This window comes from Cebus imitator, unplaced genomic scaffold (genome assembly GCF_001604975.1).
Source record: "Cebus imitator isolate Cc_AM_T3 unplaced genomic scaffold, Cebus_imitator-1.0 Scaffold89, whole genome shotgun sequence".
NCBI lineage: Eukaryota > Metazoa > Chordata > Mammalia > Primates > Cebidae > Cebus > Cebus imitator.
In genome coordinates this window covers 3,174,798-3,187,536 of record NW_016107404.1, presented here as the reverse complement: position 1 = coordinate 3,187,536, position 12,739 = coordinate 3,174,798, and the positions used below count along the sequence as shown (strand labels likewise).

Sequence of the window (12,739 nt, the reverse complement as noted above, 5' to 3'; positions counted from 1 at the left end):
AAAAAAAAAGATAAATTCCAAGTACTAGATAAACCAATGGAATTTCACATAACAGAGTATAAAAATTTATTGATATAATTGGAGACTCCACATTGTGATGAACCCAAAGAAAACAGCACTTGTTGGCCAGGCATGGTGATTCATGTCCGTAATTTCAGCACTTTGGGAGGCCAAGACAGGAGGATCACTTGAGCTCAGGGGTTTAAGACCTGGGCAACATGGCAAAACCCTGTCTCTATTAAAAAACAAAAAACAAAAAACAAAACACTACAAAAATTAGCCAGGTGTGGTGGGGCACACCTGTAGTCCCAGCTACTTAGTAAGTGAAATGGGATGATCACCTGAGCCTAGGAAGTTGAGGCTACAGTGAGCCACGATCACACCACTGCACTCTAGCCTGGGTGACAGAGACTCTTGTCTTCAAAAAAAAAGCACTTGTCAAGTTTTGGTGTAATATTAAGGAATAGCCACAGTTATCTTCAAAAGCTATTGGAAAAAGAAAAGAAAAAAAATGAAAAACAAAAAAAATGCCTGAATTGAATCTTATAAAAATGAAAGAAAATAAAAAAAGTAAAAGCTATTGAAATACTTCCTCCAACTACAAATATGTATAAGGCCAGATTTTCTTCAATCAAAAGAACCTATCACAGTAGACTGAATACATAAGCTGAAAATGTAGCTGTTTTCTATTCAGCAAGACAGAGATTTGCAAAAATGCAAAACAGTGCCACTCTGTTTTTTTCTTTGATTTGTAAAATTGTTATTTTTTTCCTTAAAAAAGTGTTATTTATGTTTATATGTAATGGGCTTATTATTTTTAAATGAATTCTTTTTTCTTAAGTCTCAGTTTTGTAGGATAAATACACACACACGTATGTACACACAAAAGCTCTTGGTTCTCAGTTTTGAAGAGTGTGAAGTGATCTGAGACCAAAATATCTGAGCAACCCTGATGTCTTAAACGAACTGTATCTTAGAGAGTAGACGAACTACTTGTATCAGTTGGACTGAGCTGTGTCAAAATCATTTGAAAACCTCATTGCCGAGCAGTTTTATTTTAACTCAAAATCTGCAAAGAATAAAAACAACTACCATAATTTTTGGCATTATATAATCAAAATACATCAAAACTTCACTGAATGAATTCTTTCCTATGCTGTCATATACACATAATCATTTTCTCTTTTAAGATGTTCTCATAGGCCGGGCGCGGTGGCTCAAGCCTGTAATCCCAGCACTTTGGGAGGCCGAGGTGGGTGGATCACAAGGTCAAGAGATCAAGACCATCCTGGTCAACATGGTGAAACCCCGTCTCTACTAAAACTACAAAAAATTAGCTGGGCATGGTGGCGCGTGCCTGTAGTCCCAGCTACTCAGGAGGCTGAGGCAGGAGAATTGCCTGAACCCAGGAGGCGGAGGTTGCGGTGAGCCGAGATCGCGCCATTGCACTCCAGCCTGGGTAACAAGAGTGAAACTCCATCTCAAAAAAAAAAAAAAAAAAAATATGTTCTCATGTCTCAACCTTTTATTGGCTGTTTTAAGTCACAGCGCCCTTTAGAATCCCCTTTAGAATTTGATTAAAAAGTATGGATCCCCTACCCGACCACACACACAAACCAGCTTTGCATAAAAATGTCATGGAGTTCATCACACTCTAGCAGCTTTGTGACTGACCTATCGTACACAGTAAGCAGACCTATTGTAAACAGTAAGCAAACCTGTCGTCCGTCTGCTGAAACAAAATACATCTGCTTGCTACAGAGTGGAGAGACGGAGTGGGTATCATTTCGTAAGCAAATCCATGGGAGGCGTTTTGGAGGCAGTGACATTTCAGCTGAAATATAACTGATAAAAAGTAAGCCTCATGGAAATCTGGCATACGTACATTCCATGTGGAAGAAATAGCAAGTGACAAAGTCCTGGGCGGGAGTAAGTTTGGTATATTTAGTGAACTAAAAGGAGAAGTTCTGGAACAGTGAGAGGCAGAGGTAAATGAGGTCTGAGAGGCAGACAGGGTCTAGGTCCCATACAGCGTTTTGCAGACCACAGGGCAGAATTTGGATTTTATTCTAATTGCACTAGGAAGCCACTAAAGAGTTAAGCAGGGTAATGATATGAACATTATTGAGATTTTTCAAAGATCACTGTCGAGAATATACAAAATGAGGAAGGGGTGATGACACCAAAAAGGGAAGACCAGTTATGAACCTATCACATTAGTATGAGTAGAGGTAATATAATGATGGCTTGGAATAAACAATAAACTGTAGCAAATTCAGAAAACAGGTAGAAAAATTCAAGATTCAAGACACATTTTGAGGCAGAATGGACAGAACTTAGTGATGTGGGATGAGCAACTTAGCCGTAAGTGGTACCCTCTATTGTGATGAAGATTACCTAGGCAGGAAAAGACTGAAGAGGAGGATGATCAAGAAATCAGCTCTGAGCACACCAACTTTAAAATGCCTTTTCTTTCATCATCCAAACAGAGGTTACCTGGTAGGCAACAGGTATCATCTCCTATCCCATCCTCCAGCTGGATATCTCTCATATAACAGATCTATTTTTTCAGAAACAAAAATTGGGACCCAAAACATAGCTGCCTCCCAGACGACCTTAGCCCATGAAGTAACACACAAGGCTATTTTCACATATGCTCAAATTTCCGAATGCAGTTTGTTCATGCCAGATAGTAACATAATCATAACTGGAAATAATTAAAAGATTAATTCAAAGGAGGCTATATTTACCCTGTCTCATAGGCAATTAAACAATTAAACTAAGACACTTAATCTCTCAACTGATTTCTCCTGAACAAGAAATAGGAGATAAAAGTTTAGTCTTCTGACCTACAAGCCACGGCCATCACATGGATATAATTTCACAATAACTGTTATGCATTGAATTGTGTCCCCCAAAAAGATGCTTGAGTCTTCACCCCTCAGTAACTGTGAATATGACCTAATTCGGAAACAGGGACTCTAGGTGATCAAATTAAGATGAGATCATTAGGGTGAGCCCTAATCAAATATAACTGGTATTCTTATAAAAAGGGGAAATGTGGCACAGAGAAGCATGCACTCAAGGAAGAATGCCAGGTATACACAAAAGCAAAGACCAGAGTGATGCATCTTAAAGTCAAGGAACAGCAAAGATTGCTAGGGGAAAGACATGGAGCAGATTCTCCCTTGAAGCCCATAGAAGGAACCAACGTTGCTATCATCTTAATTTTAGACACCTATCCTACAGAACTGTAGAGAAAATACATTTCTGTTGTTCTAAGCCACCCAGTTTTTGGTTCTTTGCTATGGCAGCCTTAGGGAACTAATACAATAACTATAAGAACTATACTTTCATAACTTTGAGTAGACTCAAAACTTAGCTGGAAAATTTAAAAACATATATTATACAAAAGATTAATTTTTTTCCTCAAACTTGGCAAAGCTGTCTACTAAGCTTTGTAACTTTGGACAAGTCATCCTCTTGGAGCTGTTTTTCTTTCTTCTTTGTAAATTAAAACACAGTTATAAATACCAAGATAATGTACAGTATGTTACTTTGCAGACTTTGAAAGTTACACAGACATGAAGTACTATAATTATCAACAAGACTACCTGATTGTTATCTAGTAAAAAATATAGTTGTCCTATATACATCAAGCTATAATTACTTACCTACAGAAGATGTGCTCACACCCTCCTAAGCACACAGGCTCTCTCAGAATGTTAGTGCTGTTTGAAGAAATTAAAACAATCAAGGTTTAAGTCATTGTTGAACATTACCCACCCATCATTTCATCCAAGGCCCAACACTACTGTATTTCTCACTTTCTCAAAGCAGAAGGTATTAAGGATGTATTCATCTGAAAGGCTGTTCCTCCCTGGTTAAATATTATACCATAACATATCTGCTGATTTTAAATAGCAACTACCAAACTCAGTACAAGTTATAATACATTTTAAAATGTATTTTCTAGAAAGTTGGAGAAAGAAACAAATTTGTTCAAGTATCTCTAAACCTCTTAAGGCAAAACCAACTACTGGCTTCTTCTTTCAACTACTAAGGTGTATGATTCACAGACCATATACCTCAAAATGTAACCCACAAGTAGAATGACCATATAACATATTGTCCAAATGAGAAAACTTCTGAGAGCGAAGAGGAGTGATAATTGAACATGATGCTGTGCTGTGACACTAGGAATAAACCAGGACTGCCCCAGACAAACCAGAGTATCTAGTCTCTTTGACCATAAGAATCCATGGTTTCCAATTAGAAAAAAAAAAAAAAAGAAATGTGTTTCTTACTACTGTAAAGTAGCCATTTATTTTTCACAGATACATTGTGAAAAATACAGCCATTCTTTTCAGTTCACAGAAAGTTTATTGTTCTTTAAGCAAATGCAAACTGAAATCATCAGGCTGGCAGTGTGTCTGCAGATGGAATGAAGTTCCCTGCAGTGAGCAAAGAGACACATAAACAAAATATTCCTAATGTTGCCCATCAAAATACCTGCTACATTTGTTAATCCTAAGAAGGTAATGATACTAATAAATACACACCAAGCCATTATCCTCAGTGGATGTAATGTACCCAGAGAAGTAAATCCCTTTAAATGATGAGCACTTTTTGTGCGTGGTTTATTATATTAACTCTAAAAGCTTTAAGTCTTTACACTGTTATTATCAAGTTACCTCTGTACACATATCATGTATCAATAAAAACAATTCTCCACATTTCTTGAAAGATCTAAGGTATCACACTGCACATCTTAATGGATATGAACAGTCAAGTGAAATTGAGCTTTTCGGAAAGACTGCTATAAACAGAGTACACACCCACAATGTTATTCTGAAGATACTAAAAATGGTGCTCACTGACATTATAAAACCTATTAGTTTTTAAAAACTCACCATGTCTGATTATTGTGTCACAGTATGTACAACATACTGATAAAAATACGATTTGTGATTCTGGCAATTAACATGATCTCTTTTAACATTCATACTGCGCCTCTAATTTTTGTTATTTAACCTACCAAACCTAACCTCCTTTTCCCCATCAAGCGTACTGAATATTTCATGGCAAGCTCTGTCTTTAAGAGCTCAAAAGTGGTGTTCTTTTACCTCCTCCTATCACAACATCCTTTCTCTATCTCTTTTATTACATCACCGTGGCCAAACCTTCACCTTCAGGTTGCTTGCTACCTTCAAAGAATTCCATTCAGTTTCCTAACACCTTGGATTCCCTATCCAGCTCAGGCCACAGTTAACTATTTCCAAGTCGTTTTCACCACTATCTAATTCTGCTGACCTCTTAGACACTCACGGATGCCAATCTATAATGCTCGGTAGGTCCCAGAGTCCACTTCTTTCCTGCCCACTCAGGCTGTAAATAACCACTATAAAAAGAAATAAAGATGTATAAGCTTCTGTCTACAAATTTATTTGGTAGCAGCCGGGAACTGCGGATCATGTCTGTAATCCCAGCACTTTGGGAGGCTGCGGTGAGAAGATCACTTGAGGCCAAGAGCTCAAGATTAGCCTGGGCAACATGGTGAAACCCTGTCTCTATTAAAAATACAAAAATTAGCCGGGTGTGGTAGTACACACCTGTAATCCCAGCAACTTGTGAGGCTGAGGCACAAGAATCACATGAACCTGGGAGGTGAAGGCTGCAGTCAGCCAAGACTGTGCCACTGCACTCCAGCCTGGTGACAGAGCGAGACCCTGTCTCAAAAATAAATAAATAAATTTTTTAAAATACAGAAATTAGCCAGGTGTGGTAGTGCGCGCCTGTAATCCCAGCAACTTGGGAGGCTGAGGCACAAGAATTACTCAAACCCGGGAGGCAGAGATTGAGATGAGCCGAGATTACACCACTGCACTTTAGCATCGGTGACAGAGCCAGACTCTGTCTCAAATAAATAAAATAAAATAGGCATAAAATGTATTTGGTAGCTTCTTCATCTTTGTATCTCTAGCGAACTGACATATTTGATATTCCGTAAGTAAACAAACAAATGAATAAATGGCTATTCAAAACAATCTCTAGCCTTCCTTATCTCATTAACCTTACTGAAGCTTAGTGTGAGCTTTTTACCACCATTTTATCTCTTCATCAGAAATCTTACCCTTCCTAGAGTCTCAGAGGAAAATTCGATCTCTTTTAATCACTCTTTGTAAAATGTGCTGCTCTATGTCGAGTTCTCATATCTTTTCTGTCTCCCAAAGTACTGGATATTCATAGAGTTGCCTTCTCCCATTTGCATCTACACAAATACAGGTAAGCTCTCCTTCAATGCAGAAAAAACGCTTGCTTTTGATCATACCTCCCATTCTACCTTCTGCTCCAGCTCTTCCCTTTCTTGACCAGATAAAAGTTCTTGAACCGAGTGCTCTAAACCAGCTACTTCCATCTCCTCACCTTCCTCACTTTAACCCCCTCCACTCCGCCGAAACTGTTCTCCAAAGCATTTTTGCCTCCCTTCTCCCTGACCACTCAGGGAAACAGCATTAATCTCATCTTCTTTCCCAAAACCTTTCTTTCCACTGAATTTTAATATTTTTCTGCACATTTATCTGCTTATTTCAGCATTTCCTTAGCTGCTTTTCCTACCTCTCGATGTAGGCATACCCCCCAGGACATATTCCATAGCCTTCTGCCTTTCTCTGGGCTTGACTCTATCCCTTGATTCTGTTTCTCAACCTTAAATTTTCTTCCTACTGAACTCTTTACCTATAGTTCTTACTCGTCATTTTAGCAATAAGATGCTATCATGTTTTAGCAATGATTTAATATTTGGGGATAACTCATCAGTTGTACTAATTATTCTAATTAGCGAGCTAGAATATATATTTGTGTTGCTGTTAATAGGTAAGGAAAGACACTGGAAATGTGAATGAGAAGTATGTGCACTTGTGTGTATTGGGGAGGGAACAAGGAAGGAAGTGTGTGAGCCAGGCTGAGAGAGAGGGGGGTGCCAAATTCAAAAGAATTTCAATGGAAGAGCTCAAAAGGTGAACTGAACTGATCTGTGCCAAAGTTAGATTTTGTGAGGATGGCTAGTGCTTAGCTGAGAAGATATACCAGAATAAAAAAAAGTCAAGTGCAGTAGCACAGGCCTGCAATCTCAGTTACTCAAGAGGCCAAGGCAGGAGGATCACTTGAGCCCAGGAGTTCAAGGCTGTAGCGTGTCGTGATCGTGCCTGTGAAGAGCCACTGCACTCCAGCCTGGACAACATAGCAAGAACACGTTATCTTTAGAATTTTTTTTTTTAATTATTACAACTAGGAGATACCTGTCAAGAATGTAAATGCATCCAACTTTAACTTCGCTATTCCACTGCCAGAAATTTAGCCTTCAGCACAACTAGATACTTGCAAAAATGAAACTTTCAAACATCAAAGCCATCTAGACAAGATTCTAAAAGCATCCAGATTAAAAAATAAAATTAAATGTCATATATATATTTTTAAAAAGGAATCAGGATAGCATAAGACTTCTCAAGGATAATATGAAATGCTACAGAACTGTGAAATGAGGCCTTCAAAATAATTATTGAAAATTATTTTGTACTTCTAATTCTATATCCACTTAACTTCCAGTGTCAAAGTTAACAGTAATAAGAAAATTCATTTTTGAGAGTAGTTAGGAAGTCAACAATGTCTAAAATGGGGGAAAAAAATGGCACAAGAAATAGCAATATAAACATATTTGGAAATGTAGAGGTACCTGCTTGAAAACTAAAAAAAAAAAAAAAGGACGAAAGATGTTTCTGGAGCATAGAATTTGGGGGTGACAAAGGATGAAGCAAAGAATGTTTTCATTAATAGACTGTCCTATGGACTCTGTCAACAACTTTATTTAAAGACATTAAATGTAAAAGCACGTGGCATCAGTACCACTCCAGCACTGCTTGTTACAGCAAAAGACCATAAACAACCTCAATTTTTACCAGTAAGGAAATGGTTAAATGAATCATGCAACAACTACGTGATGTTTAGTATCTGCTCATCTGAGGCAGTACCATGCTTTTCTGAACATAGAACCTCTTAAAGGATACAAAAGACATTAATTATGATTTACTGAAGAAGAGAAGTCACACTCTCCTGTCGTTCATTTAACAAATATTGAATGGCCATATACTGTATTATTTTCTTTTCACACACTACCATTTAAAAACAAAATTAATATTGAAAAGTTCTTCACAATCTGTAACACCTAAGCCACACCACCTTTTCTTTCATTACTCCTCAACAAAAACTCTGCTATGGTCAGGCCAGTATCTGTTGCAGCTAAAATTGCCTATGTCCAACTCCAGCCCCGTGACTTCACGCAGGTCATGCTCCCCAGCCTCGAATACAGTCCCTTCTCCCCAACAACTACTCAAGCCAAGACATTATCCAAACACTGTTCAGGATGATATAATAAACATGATACTAAACCAGTTAGCATAGGAATTCTTGGATTTTAGTCTCTACGCCATCACTTCTGCAAAATCCATGCCATGTAACATCCAAAGAACAAAGCTGACCGTGTTCTAAGGGACTTATAATCTGGTCAATTAAGTACATAAACCAAATTAATATGATTTAAGAGATGTGCAACATGCTCAGAAGTTACCGAGAGACAGGATCTAGTTGGGGATCTAGGATTCAATGTCGAAAACCAAATATTTGGCGGGGTGGAGGGGAGGATTGTTTTTGTGTTTTGAGACAAGATCTCGCTCTGTCACCCAGGCTGGAGTGAATAGCACAATCACAGCTCACTGAGCTATGAATTCCTGAGCCGAAGCAATCCTCACACCTCAGCCTCCCACATAGGTGAGACTACAGGTGCACAGCACCACAACTGCCTAATTTTTTATAGAGGTGGGGTTTTGCCATGTTGCCCTGGCTTGAAAATGAAATATTTTGTACAGATGATCCCTGACTTACAATGATTTGACTTATAATTTTTCAATTGTATTATCCTGCAAAAGTAATATACATTCAATAGAAATCACACTTCGAACTTTGATATTTTCCCAGGCTAGCAACATGCAGTACAATGCTGAGCCACAGCAGGAAGCCATTCTGTTTTTCACTTTCAGTATAGTATTCAATAATTTACATGAGATATTAAACACTTTAGTATAAAACAGGCTTTGTGTTAGATGATTTAGCCCAACTGTGCTAATATTAGTGTTCTGAGCATGTGTAACATAGGCTAGGCTATGCTATGATGTTTGGTAGGTTAGGTATATTAAGTGTATTTTCGACATACATTATTTTTAACTTACAATGAGATGATCCAGATGTAACCCCATCTTAAGTCCAGGAGCATCTGTATTTTAACTTCCTGATTTTCTGTTTTTCTTGGTTCCAACTAGATTGCAGCTCTATAGACAAGAGATCTTGACTTTCATTTTTACTGAGCTCCCCAACCCACCATTACCTACCTAGCATGGTGCTATGTGAACTGCAGGATTTCAATAAGTTCTTAGTGAATGAACCAAATGGAAGCCTATATATAAAAATGCATTTGTATTAACAATTCTATTTTATCCTTACCCTATTTTCTGTTTGATATACATAGATATTACATAGAAAAAATCCACACAAATAAGAAAAGATATTTGCATGGTAACAGGATTTCTGTTCCTTGAAAATTCAGCTGCTCTCCTCTTTCCCCATCTACATACTTCTGTAAATTTACATGTAGTTGATTTAGAAAGATTAGTGTTGTCACAGGATAACTTAGGGAAGAACTAAGTACTGAGAACAATTTTTTTAAAAGAAGTTCCTATTGATATAAAATTTTCTTTGAAAAGAAAAAAAGGAAAGTAAATTCATCTGAGATTATAATAATGAGGCAGATCTATTTCTTAACAGAATGGCTCTTCTATGTTTCCATAAGATATCACAGGTACTTAATTTTAGGCAAGACAGCTCCCACAATGCTCTTACATTTGAAAGAATCCTCAAGGTATTTTTAACTTGTGGACCAACATATTGAACATCAAAATGTGCAGGCTCACCAAGTCAATTAAACAATTTTTCTTGTGTTTATCTTTAGAGGAATAAAGTGTTTAACAAGTAAAGTATATGGATAATGACATGGAACCTATAGGGGATTCTTAGTGATTCATGTAAATTAACTAGGTCTTTCCGGTATTACCACTTGCAAAGGCCCTTCAAATGTGATCCTACCTTAACCTAAGTTCTTTCATACATTAATTTAACAAACACGAAGAAACTATGTGTCTGGCACTGTGGCTACAAATGTGAAACTTTACTAAATGTTTAGCATAATTGAAGGAGTCAGGCATCAATTAAAATACTCCATAAATAAATCTCACAAATAAATTCTAATTTGGAGGATACGATGTAAGCTGAACACCAATGATTTGTGCCTTATCTGTATGTATGTTAAACTTCAGTGGATACAAATAATTATGAAATCTGCAAACTGGAGGGAGCTTTACAAACCAGTGAGCCCATGTTCCTCATCTTAGATGAGGAACTAGAGTCCCAGGAAAGCTACACAAATTGCTCTCTCTAGGAAGTTAACTACATAAACCAACTGAGTATTTTGTTATTAGGCTACTAATCCCTGATTTGACCCTGTCTTAACTCTGCCCACCTGACCCAGCCCCCCTTTATCCTACAATTCTTTTTAGAATACTGTTATTTGCCAATAAACACCTACTGCCCCACACCTGGCTCCATTTAAAAAATCTATTCACATCTCAATTCAAAACCCCATGAAGCTTCCTTCCACTGGCACCACCCAAGTACTCTTATCATCAGCACCATGTCAACCTGCATGACAATTTACCTGAACTGTGTGTATATTTTATCCCTTACAATTAAGCATACACTCCTTAAAGGTAGAAGTAGAAAATGTATCACCTTATAACCCCTTACACAGTGTCTCAGTGATTTCTCGTTATTCTAATAAATAACTAGAGCCAGAGAACAATCATTGCGTTTGGGGATCACTGCCCTGTGAGAATGCCTCTGAACATTCAAAACTCATGAAGAAAGGCAAAAGCTAAACCTGGATTCAGAAAACTTATCCTTTATTTTACAAATTTTATTCATGTAGTATTCACTACATAACAAATACTGCTCCAGGTATCTTATGAATATCAACTCATTTTTTTGTAGATGAAGACAAGGAAGCATAAAGATAAAATAACCTAACCTAAATAACGGAGCCAGAATTTCAAGCTAGGGAATGTGACTCCAAATTTCATGCTCTTAACATCTACACTATGCTGCCTCCAAAGTATGGGAGAATACAAAATTAAACTTAATCACCTCCTAAACAAGAAGTTAATTCAGAAAAATAAAATCACCTATCATAAAGGTTAAGATTAGTTTCTAACTTTTCATTAAAAGTTGATTAAAATGGCTCAAGTTACAATTGTCATAGATGTCTAATCCCACTCTCATCCTCAAAAATATGCCAAGAGATACCTAATTAATTCACAATGTCATATGACACCTGGGGCTCCTGTCATTTCCTGCTTCCTTTAGGAACACATTATTCCTGCGCTTTCTGCCAGCCTCTCAAACGATATGGTCTTCCTGTCTCATTTTTCCAAATCCTTAAATAGCTTAAGTCTGGTTGTGAGGCTTGGTCCTAACACAAAAGTCACATCTGGCCTCCTGAACACTTTCATCAGCTTCACCTTGAAGCCACATTCACCTTAAAGGTCAAGAAAGGATGCCCCGTTTCATAGCCAATTCACAATTCACCCTCACCAGAAAGTAATGCATGCTGCAAAATAGATTCATGTGCAACACAAGACAGATGACAGCTGCAAGCTGAATGTGAGGGTAATCTGGGTAATCACTAGCCCACTGGGTTCAACTCTGAAACTCTGTAAAAGGACATACTGATACAACTTCAAATAGTAAGACACGGCTTTGAATGGAGGGTAGCAAATGTAAAAAGCAGACCATTCTGAGTTGCTCCTTGCCAGAAATGCCAGGGGGCTACCAAGGCAAAGGCAGAGGTAGGAAGAATGTTTTCCCACCTTGGGTAAGGTGCAGCTGGCCATGCTCTTTCACTATAGATAGTGCCAAAGTTGCAGAGACATTAAGAGAGGAAAGCAAAATATTAAAGCCATGTAAAGGCCAGGCATGGTGGCTCACACCTGTAATCCCAGCACTTTGTGAGGCCCAAGTGGGCTGAAAACTTGAGGTCAGGAGTTCGAGGCCAGCCTGGCCAACATGGTGAAACCCCCAACTCTAGTAAAATTACAAAAATTAGCTAGGCATGGTGGCACGCACCTCTAGTCCCAGCTACTCTAGAGGCTGAGGCAAGAGAATTGCTTGAACCTGGGGTGGAGGTTGCAGTGAGCTGAAATTGTACCACTGCACTACAGCCTGGGTGACAGAGTGAAAAAAAAAAAAAAAAAAAAAAAAAAAAACAGCACATGTGATATAAAATTGTATATCAAAAAGGATTTTTAAACTTAAGACATTAAGTTTATTAATATTTTATCGACAGTTTAGCAACTATCACCTGTGGGCAAGGCAGCAGCCTGTTTTTGTATAGCCCTTTAGGAAAGAATGGTTTTTACATAAATTTTAAGAGAAGTAAAATAACAAGAACAAAAACTCTTTGTGGGCAGCATAGTGTAAAATATTATCCAACCCTTTACTGAAAAAATCTGCAGGCCCCTATGTGAAAACATGCATTCTAAAAGAGTTAAGATTTAGTTCAACCATAGAGGTTCAGATA

The 12,739-nt window shown here is 37.8% G+C and overlaps 1 protein-coding gene across 3 annotated transcripts in view; it reads right to left on the bottom strand.

The window, feature by feature from the left end:
- BARD1 (BRCA1 associated RING domain 1) overlaps positions 1 to 12,739 on the bottom strand; it is an 82,412-nt gene that overhangs the window by 67,340 nt on the left and 2,333 nt on the right. For 2 of the 3 annotated variants that reach the window (XM_017534982.2, XM_017534984.2), the window contains exon 2: positions 3,675 to 3,731. In XM_017534982.2, coding sequence (XP_017390471.1) covers positions 3,675 to 3,731 — 57 coding nt within the window. Of the gene's footprint in view, positions 1 to 1,718; positions 1,846 to 3,674; positions 3,735 to 12,739 lie in introns of those variants that run through there. The other variant, XM_017534983.2, reaches the window with a different exon arrangement.